This window comes from Oenanthe melanoleuca, chromosome Z, assembly GCF_029582105.1.
Source record: "Oenanthe melanoleuca isolate GR-GAL-2019-014 chromosome Z, OMel1.0, whole genome shotgun sequence".
NCBI lineage: Eukaryota > Metazoa > Chordata > Aves > Passeriformes > Muscicapidae > Oenanthe > Oenanthe melanoleuca.
This window is the reverse complement of record NC_079362.1, coordinates 59,728,015-59,753,415: the sequence shown is the minus strand read 5'-3', so window position 1 is coordinate 59,753,415 and position 25,401 is coordinate 59,728,015. Positions and strand designations below refer to the sequence as shown.

The window sequence follows — 25,401 nt, the reverse complement described above, 5'->3', positions numbered from 1 at the left end:
CACTGCTTTCACCTGTCTATTTATATGGAAAGCTTTGTCTCTTGCAGTATAGATAGTCTATGTATTATCTGTAGGATCTGTTTACTGTGTAATGCTCCATACATGTTATATATTTGCAAAACTTTATCAAAGTAAGAAGCATCATGTTTGAAAAATCACCTGAAAACACATGCTTCAGAGAAATTACAGGAACTGTAGAGTACAATATGATAAAGCACTGTTGATAATATAAAGCACTCTTAATTTTATGATGCTAGTACTTCTGTTTCAGACATGCAGTGAAATTTTTAAGTGCTTCAACAAGCATTTGTCAAGCAGCAAATAGACCTATTATGAAAAATGTTTCTGCCTGCCTCTATATTAACAGACTTAGGCATTTTCAAAGCTATGAGCTTTCCAAGGGCTTGGATTTATTTTGTGTTGCTTCAAGAGGTTTTTACTTGGAGGTAGGCATTAGCTAAGAGAAAGCAGGGAACATTCAAGGTAGAGAAATTTTGGATTGATTTTAATTTTAAAATTGCTGCTCTGTCCATCCTGAGCAATTAAGCACCATTTACAAACACAATGAGAATGCACAAACTAAAACCTTTTTACACAGCTGCCTTTACATGATATTGTTAAGACAAGACAGTAGTTATCTGACAGAGAAGTAAGGAAGGGTGAAGATAAAGAAGACCTAAACTACAGTGATCTTTACTGGAAGTTTTGATGTTGAAAACATCTTATTTTTCCCTTTGTTACAAAACACTACACAGCCAGAGTTTCCCACATTCTTATTCTTATTCCTATTTTTATCACTCTTGGGCTGAATACACAAAATATGCACATAAAATGTACGCACAAAGGGACACACAAACACAACAGCAAATCAGGAGAAGAGAAAAAGATTCTCAGACAAATAAGATTAGTGAAACTGAGAGGAGAATTTGATCCACTCACTGCTACTAACAACCAAAGAAGTGACTTGATTCTGTCTTTAAACACACAGGAAATAAGTACATTCAGGTTTTTTTTATCTTTGCAAACTATCAAAACCCTGCTTAGGCAGAAACTTATTCTAAAAACCTTCAGGAAACAAAAATATCCTTGTCAACCTATAGCCCATCTAGGGCTATTTCACCCTTCCCATACATTAGTCTAACTTCATTTCTTTCTCATATTTTCACCGCCTTACTTTCATCTTGCTGTTGCATTATTTCATCATTGGCCCGATTTTTCTTCTTCCTCAAAAGTCACAAACAGCATCCTTATCAGTGGAAAATACCTCTCAAATCCTATAATTCAGTATTTCTCCATTTTCCAGATGGTAGTTATGAAACAAATGCTGGAGAACCTTAAAGATCAGGAAGGAGATGCTCTGACAAAGGAGAAGTTTGTAATGCATGAAGAAATGTGCAACAGAAAAATATGCAGCCTTTCTCTTCTACCTCGAAATTAAGGACCTATTCCAAATTTTTTTTTTTTTTTTTTTTACATGGATGTCTTTAGTGAATTGTGCAGAATAAGCCTGTCGAATTGGACTTACGTGGTAAAAACTAAATTCCAGCCTCTATCACTACTGCAAATAGCATAAACCTGTAGAAAAAAGAACCAAGAGCAAGAGAGAACTGAATTTTCCTCCAGGTAGGGAGTTGTCTGCTCAAGAGGCATGATATGAATCCATTCACAACAGAGTTCCACCGCTATGGAATGGAACCCACACTGGCTAAGAAAAATGCTAAGATAATCAGATATCATTTTTTTCTTCTCAATCTGACTATATGAGATAATTGGAGGGAAGTAACAGGTACAAACTGCATTACACAAACTCACATAACATATGTGTAGGCAGCATCAATTCAGATCATACAGGGGCAGAACAAGGCATTGTCTGACAGACTTGGTGCTTTTAACTGTGGGAACAAATGGATTCCTCAGTCATTACATTCCAGACAGTTGTTTTGTCATATTGATACACCTGAGAGAAAAGACACATGCACTGTATGAACCATGAAGCTTTTCTTCAGGAAAAAATTATTTTTGGCCTAAAGGTTTGGATTCCATATGTTGTACAGTGCCCCACCTTGGACAGGGCTGTAGGGATGAAGATCTGATTTTAGTCAACCTAAATTTTCTTACACCTCTGTGCCATCCCTGGAGACTCAGCCTTCAGTGCATACAGACCAAAGATACAGAACAAGCTGACCTCTTAGAAAGGAGTGCTGATTTCTGTCTCATCCTGGGCCTGAACAACCAGGCATGTAACTGGCAATGAACAAAAAAAAATGCCATATTTTACAAGGAGAGAGCTGGGATTTCAAATTTTGACCAGGACTTCATATGTTAAGACATCTGCATTGGCAGAAGGGAGCAGCTGTGCAACAGCATGGTCAACTTCCAGCAGCCTCACACTCTGCACATTCAGAAAAAAAGCACTACAGTATACATTTAATTTCACTACAGATTAGTTACATTCTGGAATGCACACTTAGATGTCTTCTCAGACACAGCCACATAATGGATCTACAGGTCACACAAACAAGGTCCTCTCGTAGTTATGGGCTTTTGACATCAATGGCTTTTCCCACTTTTAGATTTTATGCTAAAATATGTCTGGGGCAATACAGCCTGACTAGCCAACAATGTGCAAAAAGTAACTAAGATATGGGCAGTTCCTAGACTGAAAAATGTGTACTTTCTTATTTTGACAGTTCATTATCCAACAAAATATATGTGGTTTCAGTATTGGTCAGGTCCTTCCATGCTACAGCCTCCCATCCTGTATCATACACTTCCTCCTATACTTGATATAATGATGCAAATATCATTTAGGTGCTGCCAAAGGATAGAGAGAACTTCTGGGCAAATTTTTAAAAAAATGCATGAGCAAAGAGACTAATTCTACTCATTTTTTAACATTCTAAGTGGGAGGAAATGCTTTCTGTACTCCTAAAACCTTTTAAATTACTTAAAATACTATTTTGAGTAATTAAACCAGATTCTAATTATCTGATAAATCTCCAGAAAACAACTTGTTCATATTAGAAGACAGGTACAGTATAAGTTATTTCCCATATTTAGATATCAGCTTCTTGGTATAAATTTCTCAATTGGCAACCAATATTACCATTTTCTAATCTGCTTTGAAGACCACATGCGATGACATGAGAACCCAATAGCAGGTCTATTGCAAGCTCTTACTGGTAAAAGAGATGTGTGGTCTCAATCTTCCAGAGCTGAAGTTAGGAACCATGTGACTTGTGAACAGCACAAGATGAGGTTTTAAAAATCATGAGAACTAAAGACATGATGGTTTCACATTCATTTACAGAGGTAACTTGTGCCCCTATCTATCTTTTCTCATGCATTTGATCACCCAGTAATTTTCCATGGACTGGCACTGCTCTAGTCCTCTAATATCCCATTCTTCCCCAGGTACAGGAAATATTTCAAATGAATTTTTAATTGTGGGGAAAAAAAAAATAAAGGAATGCAAACAAAAAGTTTCTGAACTTAGGGGGTTTTAAATATAAAAATGTGAGAATGAATCCTTACCTCTTGCCTCTGCTTATTCCTAACAATGAAAACAACTGTTTGCTGGTAACCAGAATTGAACTGGTACCCTTAAGAAATGAACTAACAGCTCTGTTTGGCCCAAACATGTACATTTGGCCCAGGCATGTGCATTTGGTTATGTCCATCTGAATTCTTAATTAGTTAATTACATAACCATGCATAATTCTATAGTAATAGAATTATTATGCAATTGTTTGTATTTTCAATCATTGTCAAATATAGTGTGTGAGTTTAAGGAAAGGAAACTATTAAAAACCAGTAAGGATGGATTCCTAATTATGCTAGTTATCATTACCATTAAAAACAACAAACAATTCCCTATAAATAATTTGTATTTAGTTACACATTTAAGCTAGAACTCTAAGAGTATTTAGACAGATTCCATACAACAATTTATATGATACACTGAACAATACTGATCCCTGAATTGGTCTCTGCTCACCATAGTCTCTGAATGATTCAAGGCAATATACAACTAATTAGTAGGCAGTTACCAATGAGAATACTAAGGTAATGTAAAATTTATTGCAAGAATCAAATTTAAAAGCAGAATCTAACACTTTATACTGACTCTTTACATAGGTCAGATTCTTTCGATGTTTGTTAATTTAATTAAAGTATACCTGACATTATTCTTCAGAGTTAGAATATTTTTCCTTTAGGATAAGATAAGCTACTAACATTTCACATAATGGACTGATAAGAAAATTTTGTTCTCTTAAATAAATTGTATTATCTTTTGCCACGTTTCTATTGGAAGGAAGACAAATATTTTGAATTATTGAATGGGCTGAATACATTAATAATGGCTTTCAAGAAAAAAGTCACAAGAATGAGCTTAAATAACTGTTATTTAAAAGCTTTGTTGCTGTGCATGCTCTCCCCAGACCATTGTTCTTTTCACAGACAAGACATCCCATCCTCTGCAACAGAAAAGAGCCTTCTCTGATATGGGCTCAGGGTTATTTGCAAGACTCTCCCTTTGTGACCTATAAAAAGTATATGTGCTAAACAGAAGGAAAAATACATCAGAATTCTACACACTGTGGCTTGATCCACTTTTCTGCAGCAGGGAAACATGCTGCATAGGAAGAGAATCTATCATCCTCTATTGACTGTTTTCATACTAATAAGGACCTGAAGGAAATATATTCTTAATAGAGAGTGGGCTTTAACTGTATGCACCACTTTGAGGTCATTTCTGTCAAAGGAACATGCTGAACCTGACTATTGTTCTCCATGCATTCACAACATCAGTCCCATCTGTGTCTGGTAATGTCTCTCACTGCTGAGCTTTCTCATCTGGCTGCACAGGCCTTGCAGACAGTTTGCAGCAGCTGATCCGACAATAATGAGATACTGTCTCCAGCTGCTTAGTTATTACTGTCAAAGAGATCTTTTAACAGTGACTCCAGTAAGCCATTTAGTGGAATTTTGTTTTGAGTTTGTCTGTAGTTGTAGTAAATCATGGCAGCTACACAAGGAAAGCAGAAAGCTACCCAGTCTAGCAGCACAAAGAATGCACAAAACTCATTAATGTGGTTGTACAAAAATCTCACCCACAGAACTTGAACTGAAGGTAGAAAGAGTCTGGAAATAAATTGAGACTCTCGAGAGCTGCATTTACCTCATTGCTCTGCCATAGACTTCCTGTATCTTCTACTGTTTCCTGTACCAAAACCAGGAAAACCCATAAGGCTTTTAGGCCCATGGCAGCAAGAGAAGTTTGAAGCCATTTTCCTTGAAGTTACTGGACTTTGTCTTTTCTGGCTGGTGAGTTACTGACAATCACACTGGTAAGCTAAACCCACAAGGTGAAAAAAGTCTTCTGAGTAATAGTTTCTAAAGCAGATCAGAAAAACCACATCCTAAAATGAAGCATGAAAGTAAGAAGCCATGTGTGACCAGCTTAAATGAACGTGGCTGATCTGTGTGCTCCCATCACTCGTACCTGAGTTCTCCATGAACGCAAGAGAATGGCACTTCTCTAGCTCAAGATACTACAAGGATAAACGTGTGAGGAACTGTAAAGCCCTCTGAAGCAGTGGTACCTGATGAAGGCCCGCAGGACTCCTGTCCTGTGGAAAGTCTGCCCTTAGTTTGTGAAGCTGATACAATGGCTCTCTGGAAACACTCTGACTAAATGCAAATACCTGTTGTCCTGGAGCTGAGCTATGTATGCTTCTCCTAAACTTTGTAACTTGAATTTCAGCACCATGGAATATTTTCAGCAGAGATAAGTTTTCTAGCTTTTCTCCTTCTCAAGTTATTGAAATGTACAAATTCTTTGTCAATATTTAGGACCGAGAGTTTACAACTCAGTGAATTCTTTATGCTGTGTCTGTTCAGTGTCTGCAATGACTTTGAAAGAGGATCTTGTGTTGCAATCTTTGGAGGCACCCAATACTATCCACATAACTGATTGAAAGTTGATTTGTTTTACAGTTTGTTGATTTGATTAACAGTTTAAGTCAAAAAGCAGTGGAGGGCAATAGGCAGAAATAAGACAAGTTGAAATTATTCATTTACATGGGTTTTGAGTGGAGTTTTCTGGGTTTATTTCATTGTTTCAAGATCATGTTCAGGTCAGGTAGTTTTCAAAGCAATTACATATTTTGCTTGACTGTATGTTTTTATTGATCTACAATAACATTTCTAAGAAGACATTACAGACAATTTTTTTCTAGCAAATTACTCTAATAGCTCTGTCAGAAGTGTCTCAAAAACAGACTCAGTGATATAAAAAGGTTACTATCTTTCAGTTGTCTTTCAACTCTATATGCTAAGTGACAGTCAACCTTAATTACTAAAGTACTCAGCTGGTGCTAATGGGTCTTCATTCTTAGCTGGGGTCTTCAACATTTGCAAGAGGCTTAAACAATGAAATTCAGTTATAATTTGTCAGATCATTTCTGTGGGTGTAAAATTTATGTGGTTAAAAGTGCCTGAGGTTGCCTTAGAACCATCTAAGTCACAATTACCCATGGCAATATTTTTTTCTGACCATATTCTGATACATCCGCAATTTTTTCCAACATTCAATTGCTTATAGTAAGTTATTAGGAGTCTTCATAAGCAGGAATATGTATGTGTAGCAATGATAAGGCCTTTTGGTTTATGAATAGCACCCAAGCCAAGGAGGCTCAGTAACAAGAAGCAACTCTGCATATGGTGTACCCTACAGCACCATGGAACAGCACAGAGCTGTAAGGAAACTCCTCTTTCTCTGGCAGGCAGCAGGGTGCAAGGCAACACTCTGCACCACATTTCTTCAGAGCAAAATCCTTCATTAAAACACAGACATGTCTAAATAACACATGGAGTTTTGGTTTAGACATCATTTGAAAGCTCAGTCTCCTCATATCATGAGAGGCAAAAGCAGTCCATTTGATTTGTGCTGTCTAGAAGGTCATCAGCCAGATTACACTGGTAGCAAACTGACATTAGCACATTCAATCCTGGCCTAGTCTGCCTTAGAAAGAGGTGGAAATACACACCCTGGGCCTGCCATGGCATTAGGAATTATAGGAAAGAATTCCATTGATAAAAACAAGGAATTTCCCAGAAGTAGTTTATACCACAGTCTTAATAAGTCAGCCTTTACAGTCCCACAAATCAGGATTATGCACATGAACACAAATGGGCAGTGACTGCTCTTTACTCTTTTTTTATATAAATTATGCACTTGCAAACCAGATTAATTTGGCAGATAAATAACTGAAATATTTTCCTTGGAGTTCTAATGAATTGACAAGCATGGGATACTCCCACATTTTCATCTGACTTCCAGAAGACCTTGTCCCATCATCAGTTCACTGTGTAACCAGAGCAAGGAAGAAATCTAATGCAATTTAAAACTCTGCTTTAGTTTTCAGAAGGGCTTAACATACACCATTCAGAGATTTGAAATTTAATCTACAATGTTTAAACAACCTACTGAGAAATAGTCCCAGCAAAATATTTCTTTATTTAGAAGGATCATTTAATTGTTTTCAACTCCTTTAAAATGCAGTTGATTTTTTGTCCTATCTAAATGTAGTAACAACCTATTAGTGTAGCACCAAAACCCTCAAAACACATCCTCAGCTAAGTTGTAATAGCTCCATCAAACCAAGTTATGATGTTTTACTACAGCAGAGAACCTGTTCCTCAATTTCCTATTATTCAAACTCCAGAGACAGATGTTTTCTCTCTGACACTTACACCTCTCCTCACCCCAATGCTCTGGGAATTTTTCCTCCCCTTCAGCTGCCTGCATTTAGAGTTTTGGCCAAAACTATTACTGCCAGCAAGGAAAGATGACAAAAAGTGTCTGACTTCCAGACTATCTCCTCTTTAATCACTTCTACATGGAGACAGAAGTGGTGAATGGGAAACAGCAAACTGCTTCTGAGTCAATCATACACTGTAGTGCTGAATGTAGCACAATTGTACATCCAGAGAAAATCCTGCTGTTCCTCTTACTGCAGAACCACCCTCAAAGCCAGTGGGAGCTTGCCAAATGAGCACAGCTACACAAAAAGAGCATAGCCTAAGTATGCAGACATTTCATCATTTCACCTGCAAATCTGTAATTGCACTTTGGATGATTTTCTCACAATTTATGTGCCAGACACACAAAATCCCATCTTTCATTCCACCTCCTGTAGCAAGGACTTTTGACTGCCAAGGACACCAGGTCATAACCTAAAAATAAAGAGAAAACAGATGCCAGAATAGATTAAAACGTTAGCTGGAAGAACAGAGCAGTTTTAGCTTAAAGTCTAGTTGTTAAAATGAGCTACAACAAGCACCCAGAATGTACACTCAGGGCAATGTAGGATCCCAAAACTTCAAATGCTGCGTCCTTTGCCCTTGTTTCATAGTCTACACTGTCCCATATATCCTCATAAAACTCCAGCTTCCCTGCTTGCCCTTCAGAGGTAGACTCACACACACTCACACAGACTCAATACCAAAAGAACAGAGCAGGATAGTTTCTTATTGCCTAAGCCAAGGCACCACAAGTCTAAGCAAAGTGGCTTACAGGGCTTACAAGAGACCTGGTTTCTCCTGGGGTATTTCCAAGATATGCCTAAGGCCAGAACCTACTTGAAGAAAAACTTGTCAGAACTCAATTTCAGTAAATTTCCCCGACCCTTTAACCCTGGCACGACAGTCCAGCCTCAGATACTTTTGGGAGGACAAAAAACTTGTAAATACTGAACTCTCCTGCCTCTTATTACTGTTACCTGACCTATCTCCCACACAGACAGGGACTACATAAAGACAAAGAATCTTTAACTGTTTCATTTAAAATTTCCTTCTTCAAATTATTTGTCACCAACAATGGCATGAAAATATGGGCAGAAGGGCAAAATGAGCTTCATACATCAAATTAATTGCAACAGAAGTAGTTTTCCAAAACTCCAAAAATCGGAATATCTTGTTTGCAAACTTGTATTACACCACCAAACTTTTCTGTGAAGGTACACAGATTGTTGCCTGTGACTTAGGCTAGTGCGACCTGCTTAGGAGCGAGACCACGGCGCACTTACACCCTTGCCGGACAGATCACACATCACACCAATGTGGTGAATGGCGAAATGCAATTTATTTCCTGTGGACACCCGCTTCTATAACCATGGTGTGCCCACGCCACTCCCTTTGTGGTTCTGTAACTTGGCAACGCTATGGAGAGGGAGGGGCCCTGCCTCCTCGTACACCCGAGATCTTCCGAGCGGTTGTGGCTAACTGCAACAGATAGAAGAAAATGTGATAAACATGAATTCCATTTGGCATTATATTCACAAAGGCCTACTAATCAAGTACCAAAGCCCTAGCAAACTCACCTATGAAGAGAACTGGTCTTAAAATTAATTGCATCACAGGCAGAAGAAGAAACTAATAGACATCAGTAATGTAATTTGAAAGATTATCTGAGCAATATGCCTTTTTCATATACTTTAACTGCTAAGAAAGGAATTCAATAAGGATATTCAATATACCACTCCTAGACCCAATTGCCAGCAACAAGTTGGCTAGTGACAATTTCAGGCTGCAAATGCTTTGTTTGTTTTGACAAAGAATCACAACATGGTGCTGAGCAAGCTGAACATCACAGTGAGGGATAAATTCTAGTAGTGAACCACTGCAGAGGAGAAAAGACAGCATGGGTTTAATGCTAATACAAGATTAAAAGCAACCGAATCACACCAATGTTTCTTCAGAAGCAAATCACATGGGAGTGAAATGTGTCAGCAGAACAGCAGCGTTTCAGAAGGAGGAAACAGAACAACTACCAAACACCCACCCTGACTGTGGAGATGACTAACAACAGAAAGGAGCCAAGCAGCTGCTCCATTCTGGGCAGAATTCCTGTTGTCTCTCAAGTTTCTTTCCCATGAGCACAGTGTATGCCACTAACCTACACTCTGTTCTGAGTGTCATTAGGACACCACTGGGAGCCAAGAAAGCAGCCTTCCTCAGACTGCTCAAGGACAAGAAATTACAACAACGATTAAACACCCGTGAGAGATGTGATGTTTTGCAGAAAGCATGTTTTCAAAGAGGTGTTGCCTTCTTGGACCCCAATGAGTCTTTTCTATTTTGTTTTCACAAACTACCCTTTATACAGTGTAGTGTTTCTTTAAATTAAGCTCTCTTGCTTCTCCATTACACGAGAAGTTATGTTCCGTTATCCTTTTTGCTGCTCTCCTATAGTCCCAATGCAACAGCTGAGACATTTAATGAAAACTATTTCCTATTCTTAATGAAAAATCCTTTCACAAGGTGAATTTTGCCAAAGCCAGGTGTGACTCCACACCCAGCAGAGGGGCAGTGTAAAACTCCATTGTACTACTAAAGGGCTTTCTAGCAGGTCACCTTGTATTCCTTGGTTCCTCCCTTCCTTTGCCTCATTTCTCCCTTCCACTCCAAGGCTTCAGGAAAATCTGCACAGCTGGACACTGTTGCACTAGCTGCTTGTCAGGAAATGGATTCACTGTTCTACAACCAGTATCATCAGTCTACCAAAGGAAGGAATCCTCTGTCTGGAAGCACAGCTACTGTGAAAGTTTAGCTACTAGATACGGCTTTTACACATTTAGAGGGGAGTGAAATTGACAATATTGAAAATACCTTGCAATGTATTTCACTATTTTTTATTCGTATTACTTACATTAATCCTATGACAAGTCAGAAGAGCTTCCTGCTGGAAATTCACACTTACAACAGGTATGATGACACTGAAAAACATCAGCAAGTTCAATACAATCCTTCTGGGCATCTGAGAAACAGGTATCTGACATAACTGCAACAGATTTATTTAAGGGTTTTAATTATCTTAATAAGGGTTAGGAACTGGAGACTTTCCCACAATGGCTGTTAAAAGTTTTTCACATACATGTTGAGTTATTTGGAAGCACTAAAAATGCATACACAAACCTGACTAAGAAATGTGCTTGTAAAATGGACTTTATGGTACTGAAATTTATTTACAGATTCATGATATTGTGCTGTTGGACTGTTTTTAACCACAACTATTAAAATGTAATTTCAAAATTTATTGATACTTTGTAAGCTTCCACTGTGAACTTCAGTGCAAGAATTCTGCTCTAATTTTAGTAACAATATTAACTCCATGTCTTTTTTTTTTCTTCTTGTGTAGCTGTCTTAACTCTGCCCTAATATTAGAGTTATCTGGTTAATTTCATATCTAGAAAAAGAGATAAATATTACCTCAGCCTAATGCATCAGTCATAACTGTAGTTCACAGATTCACACTGAATTATACCATCAATTTCTGTTCCAAAGTTCCTGTTGTTTTCACTGTTTTGGCCAAGAGGAAATGTGAACCAAAACTATTTCTTACTGAGTGAGGCTATGCCACTTGGCACTGGAAAGATGTTATACCTGCATCCTTGTAACCTAACCCACACAGTATAATTGCAACTGCATTTTATTAACTGTTTGCTCAGCTGGCATGCCTGTACCTCCTTGTACCTCCACCTTGCAGACCTCAAACAACCACAACCCTAGCATCTTGCAAAACCAAAAATAAATCTACCACTGCTGTTCTTATCAAGAGATACTAGTTTCATTTTGAGTTAATGATAAAGTCTACCCTTGCTACTATCTTTCCATTTAAGTAAAACAGAACACTTACATATGATTCTAAAATAACAGCATTGTTCATCATACACAAGTCTCTCCTCATCCCCTTCACATGTGAGTCAAAGATCTGAAACAGAAAGTGGGTTGAAAAAAAGCCACAAGAGCACATTTGATTTTTATCATCTGAGCCCACATACTGAAATGATACCTAAATACAAAATATTCACTTGCTACTATAAAATACACCCTTGACAATGCAAAGGTCAACCAATCCATCTCTTCTTGGATTCTAGATGGCAGTGTGCTGGCTTTTCCTAGCAGATACACAGCTCAAGGGGGGTGCAGCTCTTCAGAGCTGTGCTCTGCTGTGCATTTGAAAGGACAGATGGAGCCTTGGGACACCTCAGTTGCATACTGTCTCCCCAGCACAGGGCAGGCCATGATTTTTGAAGTTCAGACCTGATGGAGACAAAACAATTTCAAGCTCAGGCTTTGCACAAAACCAGGATCACAGTCTCCAAATCATAATGAAATTCTGCAAGTGGTGACAGTTTTTGGGAAGGAGAGTAAGAAAAAGAGACTGCAGAAAGAGGTTAAATCCTCATTAGCTGCTTTCCTGTGATACAATAAATCTAGGAATGATTTCTGAGATGGGTGAGAGATGCAGAAACAGGTAAATCTCGTTTGAACTATGCCAAGAAAATCAGCTAAAATGAATGGGACATTTGCATGAGAAAAAGCAGAAAGGCACTTTCTGGGAATAGACTTTACTACTCACCTGCTCAGAATACAATGATTACAGTTCCAATTACAGGTGGCCAAACGTATTTCTCAGCCTCTTTCTGGTTTCAGTGTTTCACAACTGCCAATCCAAAACAAACAAGAAATTAAAATGTGACAGCAAGAAGAAAGGAAAATTTGTCCCCTTCATTTGTTTACAATTTGGCCACTCCCCAGTTCTGAATTGACATAAGGAAAATTTCAAGCTCATTTATTTCACAATGTAAGACAATGAGTATTTCCAAATTTCTACACCTATATCAGTGATGCAGAAGTCAGATTGAATTGAAGGAGTACATATCTATGAGTTTAAAGCTATTTATTTGTATAAATCAATGGAAGTCAATTATATAAGTCAACCTTTATGAGTTCATACATGGAAGCACTGTACTTCAGTACCTTCAGACTGCTGACTCATGACTGCAGCAGGTAGAGCCAGTTATTATCTAGCACATCAGCTAAAGTCGCACAAAATCCTCTTGTTAGTAGTAGTGTCACATAACAGTAGGTTCATATATATGTACATAACCAGACTGAAGTCAAATTCTCAAATGTGAACCTGTAAGGAGAGTTTTGAATTGAACTCTAAAGACATTGACTGCTAGAGTGATCCTAGCAAAAGACAAAACCTGCACTGAATAAAATACTTTAATGAGAGTTCCTCCTGCTGATGGAAAAGTAATCTGATTGTCACTGGAATACTGAATCATTAATTCAGTCATCAGCTTTTTGTTTTAGAAGCTCCATTACATGTAGCAAATTCTGGATGTCCAGTAAGGTGGAATATGAAACTGGGAAGTACTAAATAAGTTTTTAGCAGAGTTCTTCTTAGTTTAGTCAATCTTTCCATTTGTTTCCCTAAAAAAAAATATTCAGTATCAAACAGTTTGGAAGCCACTTTAGCTAAAAATGGAGAGAGACTGTTAAAATGTAAGTTATCTAGTTAGTACTTGCACTTCCTCATCACTGGTGAAAATTGCAAGGCATATTCCTTTTTCATCCAAGCCAGACATGGAGTGTGTTTGGAACTGGAATTCAAATCAATGTTTTCAAGGGCTTGAAGAGTTCATCCATTCCAGATGTGTACAGCAGGTCCTACAGTGATAGCAATGAGATTCTTAAGGCTCTAGCCCAGCATGTTTAGCTCTAGAGGAAAGCTAAAAAAAAAATACTGGGAAAAAAAAAAAAAAAAAAGCTGGGGCAGTATGGTTTGGGGGAGAGACACTATGGAAAAACATTCAGAGAATTCCCCTATCAAACCTTTACATGCAAGCATTCCACTTACATGAAGGAGAATATCTCTGACAAGGCAAGGTCTTTGTAAGTCTAATCTCCTCAAATGTGTGTGTTTGCACAGCAGCACCTGAGTTACAGTTTACCCACCAGAATTTTTTAATCTGTCACCCTAGATTTTATATTGTCATATCACTCACCCTAACTTCTTCCACCAGAAATGAGGCTCCTTCTCCAACAGACACAGATCCAAAAACAACTTTGTTCCAAGGTGATTCTTGTCACTGAGAATTACATAGGACAGTCTATATGGTACAGTTTGTCCATCATTTATAATTATAACATTTACCCTGCACATGGTAGGGAAAAATATAAAAAAATTATTAAGAAAACTCTGCTCCTCCTCATCAGGGCTTGCTCAGTAAATGTATGATGGGAGTACTCTTCCATTGTCCCTGATGCTGAGCACATTGCACTTGCAAAGCAAATAACTGCAATAATTAGCTTCAGAACATGCTGTAATGTCATGTAGGTCAGCAGCAGATGGTGTAGGACATTTAATACCGAGCCAGGACATTCTCATTTTGCATGACCCCTGAAGCACAGAATGTGCTACCATATTCCAAGGTCTGGCATAATTTTTTGATAACTAAAACCTCTCTGGAGAATAGTTGAACCCATCAGCCTCTTTAATTACAGACCTGACTGTTGCGGCAGAAATCTGTTAACTGTTGTTAATGCCATCAGTCTTGGGACATACCTTGTGCATTATCTGGATATCATACTAATAAACCTTTATCCTGTTCATGGACATGAACACTCTCAAAGGTATGTTGAAAAAACCTTCCCAGGGACAATTATAAACACATACACATAAATAGTTTTTAGATCTTTTGAAGTGCTCAAAACCTTCAGACTTGAAATTTATGTGTCTTTGTGTGTAACTGTTTGCCTGTTTCGTTTTTGCCTGTTCACCAACAAAGACATAAGTGAGAATTTAGAAGGCGTCACCTAAACCACAAACTATGTCACTGCTGTCTTCCAAGACATGATATTTCGAAGTCCACTCAATGAAATTGCTGCTGTGGTTACTGGGTACTAGATAGCCAAGGCTGATTGCTGCAACATTTAACTTAATTTTGAGTGGAGGTAGATTTATTTGATCAAAAAGTTGCAGTGAGATCTATACCTGAAGGAAGCTGTATGAGTGATTCCATCCTGAAGTGATTCCATTTTATATGAAGGGGACATATCACAATCCTTCTTGAAATACACTGAAGAATTCACAGTCTGTGCAAAAGAACAACACACTGGAGGAATTAACTTAGAATAACTATTACACCTCACTTCTTGTTCCAAAGGTGTGGACTGGTGGTAACACTTCTAAGCTCATTTTGGGTTCCCCTCTTGACATCCTGTGTTTGAAGATTCATCACACAAATCAGTAATGCATAACACCATCATTTTTCTAAGGCCTAAGCCTTTCTATTTGCCTCTACACAGTTCAGAGGAGGCTTGAAGGGCATAATTTAGCCTGGGTAGGCTCAAAACACTAGACATATAGACTAGGTAAAAGCTACATTTCACCAGCTTTTTCAAACCCCCATGCATTCAGCTAGAACTGAGAATAGGCTCCACTATGTTTTGCTTAAACTGTACCACTGCTTAATATAAAGCATGGTGGATTTTCTTTTTTTGCCTTTGTTTTTATAAGAAGTTGCTAGTAACTTGTAACAGAATTTGTTGTGTGCTCTCTCCCACTCCAAAACTCCCTCATACAGTAATTAATTCTTTTACTCTCTGGTGTTTCTTTCCCCCCCAAATAGCTACCCCAGTGGCACCTAACCACAGGAAAAGGGTTTTAAAACATACGATCTTCGATCACACCACTTTAAGCTCATGACAGCACATTAACGAGAAACAAAAGCCAATACAAATGTGAGAAAGAAGAGTCATCTTTTGTGGTCATTCTCTATATTAGGCTGCAAAGACTCCTCAGCACTATAAAAAAGAGCCAGCATTTTGAATCATTTGATCCTAGATTTTTATGTATAAGAAATTGTATTGCTTTAGTGTACAGAGCAGAATGCTGAAGAACCACGTTTTTGCAAATTTCTCTGTGTTTTAATTTCCTTCTTTAAATTATTCCCCAGAGAGTAGTAATTGCAATGAGTCTTAAAATTTCAAGGCAGAAGATTATATTTATCTCTACAACTAACCTCTCCTGTTCAAAAAAGAATTCAACACTGATAAAGTATTTGTACTCTTACTTACTCTGTAAGTATACACATACACATATAAAATTTCAGTGACAGTTGAGGAAAATTTACATTGTATATCTCTTCCATACTCTGTCCTTAACCTTCTCCCCTATTGCAAAATTCAGTCAGCAAATGTTTCCCTTCTCAGTGGTATTCCTTCTCTCTGAAGATGAGCAAGTAGATTGCAGCTATTTTCTTTTATGTCTAAAATTTTGTGGAGTTAAACAATGAAGAAGGTTTTCAGGAATGACCTCAGATTTGTACAATAGGATTTGTAACACAGCATTCTAACCCTAAAAAGATCTAACATTACTAAAATGAGACATTGTAGTACAGAAAAAACTGTATTTCTAATATCTAATAACATTACTTCTGAAAATTTCACAATGTTTTTCTGAATCCCGTCAAATAAGATAATTCAAGAGACTTAAGGCACTTAATTGTAATATTCAATGAATGGCAGCACTTCTGAAACTCAGTATATAATTTTCTTCTTTAACATTGGTAGCTGATAGTATGCAATGAGAGAGTAACAGATGAAATTATCTCTAACTCATTTCAGGATTCTTCTCTCTTGTGAGTAATTCATCTACCCCAAATCATACTGATTACCCTTTCAGCTCTATTCACCTACTTCATGGGCCCATGAATATGCATAACAGGCTCTTTTCTTATTGGAAATTGAATTTCATTGTGCTGGTTTGTTATTTTGCCTGAATACTGGTGAATATCACTGACTTTGTTAAGATTTTGGCTGTCACATTCTTGTGTCCATTCTCAGAATGAGACTTAGGAAGGGAAGTGATAAGTAGTCAGTACTGTCCCATCAAACTACTCAACAAGTAGGTGGGTGGCATCAAAACTGGTATTCTTAAAGCCTATATTCATTTGTCATCAAGGGGGAAAATCTGTGTGATTTGTCCCTATACTGTTGCTATTAACTGCTCTGAAATGAGGCTTATTTACACTGAGGAAAGCAATGAAAGAAAACACAAATCTATCACATAAACCTCAACTTCTTCTAGGCGGGGTGAAGTCCAGATGTAAATATAGAAATAGCCAGAGCACAAACAGAAATCATCTGTCCAAGACAGAAGACACCAAAATTTTAGTCTGATATTTAATGAACTGTCTCATACTCAAATAAGTATGGGAATGCCTGGATAATTTCACAGGTCATCTCTTCAGATTCTCCCTGTTTTCAAATTGATCATTCACACTCCCTGATGCCCATTGATTCATAGGATATTTTATGTAACAAATTAATCAACTCCCCCACAGATGAAACTAGCAACAGTGCTAGAAAAAGTTTGACCTTTCCCCACAGGCAAGAGCAAGAAAACTACATTATCTCAGCATGTCCTGCACTGTCATGTGCCCAACAGTGCATATATTATATATCCCCTGCCCATTCCACTGCACAACCCTATACTTTGACAGCATTCTGAAACAGAAAAGCTGAAAGGAATGTTTTAGGGTCACCAGTGGATCAGATGGCAGCCAAAGGAAAGCCAGATAAAATACTAGGACTTAATCATAGTGGAAGAGCTGGAATACTATCCGTTCAGAGGTTGTGAGATCTCTAGAAATAGCTCCGGGTAGGTAGCTCTCAGCCACTTTGTATTATTCTGTAACACTTATTGGAAGAGGTAGATGCACTTGCTTCTCCAGTGTCGGTGCAGACTGTACCATCTTATTGTTCAGTGTGCCTGGAACTGTTTGCTGTATTGCAACGTACATTTCCAGACACAGCTAGAATTTTCTCAGACTTTCACATCACCACTTTCTGCAATGCTATATCCAACCTCTGGGACCATTGGAAGCTAAGCTGAAGTAAAAATAAAAAAATACTGACTGAATTAAGAAGTCAGTTGAAAAATGTCTAAATATCATGGATAACACCAATCCCATCAAAGGACTCAACAGTCATTACATAAAAGCCTCAAAACAGCCATCTCTGGGATGAGAAATGAATAGCAAATACAGAATATCAAATCAGGTCCAGACCATATTCCTCTAACTTGAGAGACTTGAGATATTTTTCCTTCCATAAAACATGGATTCACTGCTAATGGGCACACACACTCCAAAAAAGCTTAGCAGTGGAAGGAGGTCCAAAGCTGTAGATCTGGAGTTACTACCTGATCATCTGTCAAAACTTAGTGACCTCTTGCTCTCTTCTGAACTGGCATTTGGACTACTGTTCCAGCTTGCAAAGACATTTCCTGGATGCTTCAATAAGTATTTCTGAGGGAAGAGCAGTTCTGTGGTGCATGCACTGCAGAGCCACTGATTACAGCACAACATACCCTGGGTGTCAGAGCCCTTCCTCAAACCAGGATCACAGACACTGGACTCCGTTATCCCATTACCTAAACCAGGGCTACAATATGAAGTGGAAAACAGTTACAGGGTATCTCTGAGGAATGTAATGTTAAAAATTATGTTAGCATTTCTTTGGGTGTGAAAAAGGAGATGATGCAGCAGAAAATAAGCAAAGGGAGATCTGAATTATTAGATCCTTAACCAAGATTCAAAGGCTCAGATCAGCTCACACAGGACAGGAATATCTTCATCAGTTCCTAGTAATGAGCATTTCTTCACAATGGTCACTGAGGAGAATGCTCTGATGCCAATTTTATGTTTGTTTTGTAATTATTTATATATAGCAATGTGGAAATCTAGAGGATGTCTTTATCAGCCACTCAAGATTAGTGAATTCTTTCTCTTCAGTGTCTGTGAAATCTGCCCTTCCATGCACAGTCTGTGTTACTCTTCTTCAAAATCCTGCAATCGTGACAAAAAAATGTCTTAGAAAAACATAACTAGAAAGTAGAAGAGTTTCTCCTTTATATATTCCAGCTGTTCTACAGCAGGCCTTCAGCTTTGAGAGAGGTTTTCTGTGATTCCTACAGACAACTTGGCAGAGAGCTAATCACACTGCTTGGGTATGTGTCCCTCTAAAATTAGTGCAGACATTTCTGTGGAAAATTGATTGTGTATACAAAGAAGTAATGTTTTGGCCCACAGAGTGACCACACACATTCACTGGTATGTGAGAAGATTCTATTCACAACAGATACCATTGCTTTACACTAACTGGCTGCACAAAGTAAATGGTCATTTATTGCTATATCTAAGAAGACAAAATGGGCACTTATAGCACAGAAAATAATTGTATCCTGGGTTGCCCAAAAACTGTGTGGCCAGCAAATTAAAGGAGGTGATTCTGCCTCTCTGTTCCACTCCAGTGAGATCCCACTTGGAATGCTGTGTCCAGCTTTGGGGCCTTCAACACAAGAAAGACCTGTTGGAGTGGGTCCAGAGCAGATCCATAAAAGCAATCAGAGGGCTGGAGTACTCTTCTCTGAGGACAGGCTGAGAGAGATGTGGTTGCTCATCCTGAAGGAGAAAAGCTTTTGGGGAGTCCTTATTGTGACCTTTCAATTCTTATATGGGGCTGATAAGAAAAAGAAGCATAGACCTTTCAGCAGGGCTTGCTGTGAAGGGTAATGGCTTTAAATTGAAGGAGAGGAGGTTGATACTAGGTATAAGGAAGAGATTTTTTTCCATGAGGGCAGTAAAGCAGTGCAATATGCTGCCTGAAGAGGTGCTGGATGCCCCATCACTGAAAATATTCAAGGCCCAGTTAGAGAGGGCTCTGAGAAACTTGGTCTAGTCGAAAATGTCCCTGGTCTTTGCAAGGGGTTTAGACTAGATGATATTTAAATGTCCCATCCAACCCAAATCGTTCTATGACTCCACATGAACAGAACAGCATGTACTCATCTTCTAAAAGATGTTCCATTATAAGAAAAAAAAGTCTTCTGCACATTACTTCATAGAAAGTGCTTATCATCTCACCAAAGAAGAGCAGTTACATTCAATTTCTCTGCTAGCTAGACCTAAGACTATTAAAACAATTGGGTTGTTTATTTTAAGAGTTATAAAATTTACTGACTCTCCAATCAGTTGATGGAGGCGGATGGGAAGAAAGAAAGAACTGAAGAACTGTTTCTTGTTGAAAAGAAGATTTCCAAGATTAGTTCATTTACTAAGAAAATTAAGTGCTTGTCCCAAGAATTAGGTTTCCCAGAATGGTATAAAAGCATGGTCTCTTTCCAACCTCCAGAGATGCTCAAGAGTACCACTGTTACACAGCATCAGACAACAAGCCTAATCAGTCCATCAATGCTGACATCACCGCTTTTTGTTAGAAGTTTAGCTTATTACCCTCACAGAAACTTCCTAATAACATAAACTGAGGATTATAAAATGCTATAAAAAAAGACATTAGGTATGCATTTCAGAAACAAGCTTACTCAATAGTTATGTGCAAGGGATAATTATGTGGAAACAGCTCTTAACATCTTCATATCAACTTTGGAACTGGTTCTAGCCAGGGAAGGAGAGAACAGGAGGAACTGTAATCACTGACTAAAAAGTTCCAACTTAATATATGAACAGCCACAAGGAGATAGCAGTAAAGTAGAGAAGCGGTTTTGAATGACATATTATGGTAATAGATTTTCTAACATAAGTACCAATGCTTCACAGAAGAAGTCAATTTTCTAGTGAAGAGAAATTTCTTCACTAAAGAAGATAGGTAGCTGAAGCGTAGATTTATGGTCCAAAAAAGCATGGATAACACCTAAAAAAGAAAAATAATTGGTGTGTCAGTGCTCATTATGAAGAATAAACTGATTAAATGTACAGCAATCAAAAATAACACTTAAACAGGAAGTGTTCTGAAGTCTTTGTTTCATACATTAAGCAAAGTCTTCATGTTCTTTCAGCATTGATCAAAATCCAACCACCTGTTTTCATAAGAATATTCTCAGAAAGGAACTTTTTGATAACTCTTCAGTAATTTTTTCATAGCACCTCATTCTGTCAGCTGGAAAAATAATCAGCTACATCCTGAAGAACTGAAGCAATTATCTTCTTCATCACAGTGCTTATTAAAGCAGATGGGAAACTGAGTCATTCATGTTCTTCATGCATATTTCTTACAATATATGCTTTACCTCAGAGGTAACAAACCTATCTTGGGGGCTTCATTTGTTTAGTTTCGATTTTAGTTTACAGGATAGTAGCCTAGAGAAAGAAGAGAAAAGCTGAATCAAATAAATGACAAAAAAGATACCCCTGACTTTTCTCCAGCAGACATTTCCTAAGTGGACCTTCTCGTGTTACTGTTATCCATATCAATAAGGTAGTATCCTTATAATTGATTCCAGGCCAAAGACAAAGCAAAAAAACATATCAGAAAAGCAAATATCCTGTCTGTGCGTTTGAATATGGCATAACTCACCTATCACTTTTCTGTTTCAACTCTCCTGTTATTCCTTTCTTCCAAACCTGTTGCAGCATGACTGCTAGGTAGAGCAGTTTTTGTGGTGGAGAGTTTCTTAGGCATCTGAGGTGTTATTGGGAAAACAGTTTTAATGGAAAAAAATCCTTTTAAAAACATGCATGGAAACATCTGTCAGGTACTTTTTAGAATAGTACTGATTGTGTAAGAGCAGTACTCAGAAAGCAGATCTGCACACTAAGTGGGACAGTGCAGATATGGACATTTGGAGCAGTAGCTCTGCTTTCCTTTTGTTGGTGAAGAAAAAGAGACATTTCCACAGCACTATTCATCTTATCCTAAAAGAGATATCTAAACAAGATCAGATTGATCATTCTATTTGTAAAGAATGCCTGTTAACTACTGCAGCTCATGTCCAGTCTTATGTTTATTGACCAGTTACAGAGAATCCTTGTTAGAAAATTACATCTGATTTCCAAGATCCACACAAGCCTTTACTGCTGCTTGTAGAGGCAGCATGCAGAACTTTCTGCTCTAAAAACTGAAGATGGAAAGACTTCAGACTGTTTTATAGCCAGAGTTTCCTAGCCCTGAGCATGCATTACTGAAAAGCTCTGGTATTCTCCTTAGCAGAAAATAGAATTACACTTTCTGACCATAATCATAGGAACACATCCAGAACACTCAGGGGAATCTTTTATTCGTTTTCTAAATATTTCAATTATTAATCAATAAGTCAACTGTGTAAAGCTCCCTACATCTTCCAGGTAGTTCTTTGTGGACATGTAGCATGCAAACCCTTCCCCACTCTCCCCTAGCACTGCTGGAAGCAGGAGTCAGCACTCTCAAAACTCATTTGACATTTCATCAGCTCCCTCTGTTGCTGATGGAGAGAAACAGCCTCTCCTGGAATCATCTCCAGATCAACTCAGGGTACTGAAGTTTGGTCTGCGCCCTGAATGCCCCTCCAGTGGATGTCTTCCAAGGTGAGCAGGGTGTGGGTGTCCCCTGGGCGGTGTCCCTTAGTCAGTACATGAAACATTGGGCATTTGAGAAGAAACAACCACACCAGGCAAGCTCCGTCTCCCATGAGTGTGACTACACCAAATCCAGGCCTGCAGACTGATCCCAGTTCTGCAGTTATAGCTGGATCTGCACAAGCTGCTTAAAGGAGAAATGGAATGAAGAGGATGAGAGAGGCTTGTATGAGCCTTCTCCTGTCCTTCTGTCAACTGATGATAATTTTTCCATGTATGAAGGAGCTGGTACAGACCCTGTGCCCTCTTGCTGCCCAATTAAACCCGTTCCTGTGTGTCCCACATCACAGAGTAAAAAAAGGCTAGTCTGCCATTGGCACTGCTTGGCTAGGGATGAGACCTGTTTCTTCCTCTTCCCTTCCACCCCACTCAGTGTCAGCTGTCTGCAGGGCCTGCTGCCCTAAGCTGTCTGCACACTGGGAAGGGGAAATGTGGGCCCAGCTTTCCTTTCAGGACAGCAGCATGCTCTTGTGAGAAAATCAGAGAATCAGTTCAGTTGGATAGACCTCTGAGATCATCAAGTCCAGCCTATAACCTAACATCACCATGGTGTCATAACCATGTCAATAGGCTATGGCACTAAGTGCCATGTCCAGTCTTTCTTTAAACACCTCCAGGGACAGTGCCTCCACCACCTCCCTGGGCAGCCCATTCCAATGGCTAATCACCCTCCCTGTGAAGAAATTCCTTCTAATGTCCAACCTACACCTAATGGCTTGAGGCTGTTTCCTCTTGTCCTGCCACTGGTTGCCTGGAAGAAGAGACTGACCCCCACCTGGGCACACTCTCCTTTCAGGCAGCTGTAGAGAATGATAAGAATGATAAGGTCACCCTTGAGCCTCCTTTTCTCCAGGATAAACACCCCCATCTCCTTCAGCTGCTCCTCACAGGACTTGTGCTGCAGACCCATCAGCAGCGTTGTTACCCTCCTCTGGCCTTGCTCCAGTACTTCGGTGTAAATAAACAGAAAAGCAGAGGATGCTGTCCTGGAGCGTGCTCTGCCCGGGCAGCCTGCGCAGGCGGCTGCAGCTCCGCACCGCCGGACCCGGCAGGGGAGACGGGGAACACCGACACTCACCTGGCACAGATTCCCTGCCGCAGGCAGTTTCGGGAATCCCTGCGGGAGGCCGGGTTTCCCTCGGCAGGGCCGTGTTTCTGTGCGTGCCGGCCGGAGCCCCCCGGCCGTGCCCAGCGCAGCGCCGGTCCGCTCCGAGCGGCCGCCTGCCCGGAGACAGCGCACCGAGCACCGGCACCGAACCGGCACCGAACCGGCCGAGCTGGGCCCAGCCCGTCCTTCGGCTGGGTTGGCTCTGCCGTGCCCTCGCCCAGGAGCAGCAGCCGCGGATGCTGCGCTGAGCGCGGCTCCGGCCGAACGCGCCAAGGAAGGGCGAGCAGACGGGGGAAACAGTGCAAAACAAACGCTTCTGTTCAGATGAGTACACCTGAATCAACGCTGGCACAGAAAACCTGTTGCAAGGGGAAAAAACCAACCAACCAAACAAACAAACCCCAAACAAATCTAGATTCGTGTCACTCACGCACTAAATTACATCACTGGCTTTGGAGGACCCGAGGCACCTTCAGGCACAGAGCTGGGTAGGTTTAGGGGTCTGGTGGCTCCTGAGACAGGGACAAACCCACCTGCCAGCTCCCTGGAACCAGGCAGATTCTCTGATCTCCACCCGGAAAAGGACTTAGATCTCTTTTGATTTCTGAACGTTCTCACCACCACTGCAGCTTACTCGTGTCATTATTTTCAATGTTATCTTGTTCTTTTTAATATATTATGGGATACTAAGTAAAGATTAAATTGTTTTTTAAATTTGCGTTTGCTCAAATTCATTCATAGAGTAATTGGTGTCAGAAAACCATAAAACCAGAAAAACTATCACAGCTTAAAATGTAAGAGCCCAGACAATATTAAACAATGTATTTTGTTTTCAAGACAGATTTTGAACAGGGTTTTAGTTGAGAGTAATAAAAGGAGACACAGCTAATATAATAGGCTTCTGGATAATTATCAAGAACACCAGTATTATAATGTATTAAGTTTTGTTTGTTTGTTTTATTTAGTTCTGAAATAATATTAGATGCAAATTGCAAACACTTGGGATATAGCTTAGACATCAGGATGTTGCATGGATTTTCAGTAACCAAACACATTTTTTCTTCTCTTTAAGGTCAGCATTAGTCACCTGTGTTTGCTTGTTGAGTACAGCTTTGCTCATTTCAGCACAGAAGCCTGTGTGTTTTCTTCCCCACTGTCAAAACACCATGCTCACAGGCCCCACTGCTAGGCAGAGGCAAAGCCTAACTTGACCTCAGGCACAAATACTGAAATTTCACAGTGTTTCCCATGCAACTCTGTTATATAGAACAGCGTGAAACTGTTCCTATAGTCTTGTTAAAAAAAATAAATGCAGACTTTAGCTATTTAGAGATTATAAGAAAGAGTTGAACATATCACTATAATATTGTATGAATCAATGATAGTGGTAGTAATACTGAAGTCACTAAAAAGGGAAAAAAAAAACAGATTTCAGGTTTTACATTCAGAAGGGCCCCTTCTGTTCCCATCCTTTAATATGCATCATCTAAGTGCAGCAAAAAATCAGAGTGATGAAGAAAACCAACTGGGACAGAAATTACTCTTCAGTGGTGGTTTGCACTGGGAGGGGAAGAGAGTAAGCAGAGATTCACATACAGCAAGCACTGGAGCTTAGCTGATGCCTGAGACTCTTCTTTCATGCAGACCTTCAGTCTTACCATATCAGTGCAGTTTGTTGCCAGGTAGCCAGTAGCAATTAAGAAAGCAACCCATTTTCCATTATCATCCCCATTGTCATTGCAAAAAAATCCCACATGATATTATCTTCCTTTATGACAGCCTATTACCAAGCAGTTTTCCTCTGCTCCATGTGCTAAAATAAGTTTTACACAGCTGCCTGTGATCAGCTGATGAGATACAGGGCTGAGTTTGTAAACAAACTCAGGTTTCAGCCATCCTGCCTTTTTTCTACCTGAACAAGTCCCCCAAACTGCTTCTCCAAGTCTGCCTGATAACACAGCTGCCTCCTTCTGAGCAACTCTGCCAGACACATCTGGGGGCCCAGATGTGCTGGAGCTG

The 25,401-nt window shown here is 39.3% G+C and overlaps 1 protein-coding gene across 1 annotated transcript; it reads right to left on the bottom strand.

Moving 5' to 3' along the window:
* Positions 1-4,404: 4,404 nt before the first annotated feature.
* Positions 4,405-25,022, bottom strand: CDC20B (cell division cycle 20B). The gene is given in 17 exon segments (XM_056514589.1): positions 4,405-4,544; positions 7,274-7,345; positions 7,348-7,396; positions 8,116-8,241; positions 8,360-8,469; positions 9,178-9,284; positions 9,509-9,718; positions 12,450-12,511; positions 13,380-13,423; positions 13,426-13,586; positions 14,852-14,952; positions 15,064-15,079; positions 17,664-17,746; positions 18,273-18,306; positions 21,245-21,383; positions 23,200-23,741; positions 24,979-25,022. Coding segments are annotated over 17 exon segments (2,040 nt in total).
* Between the last annotated feature and the right edge of the window lie 379 nt (positions 25,023-25,401).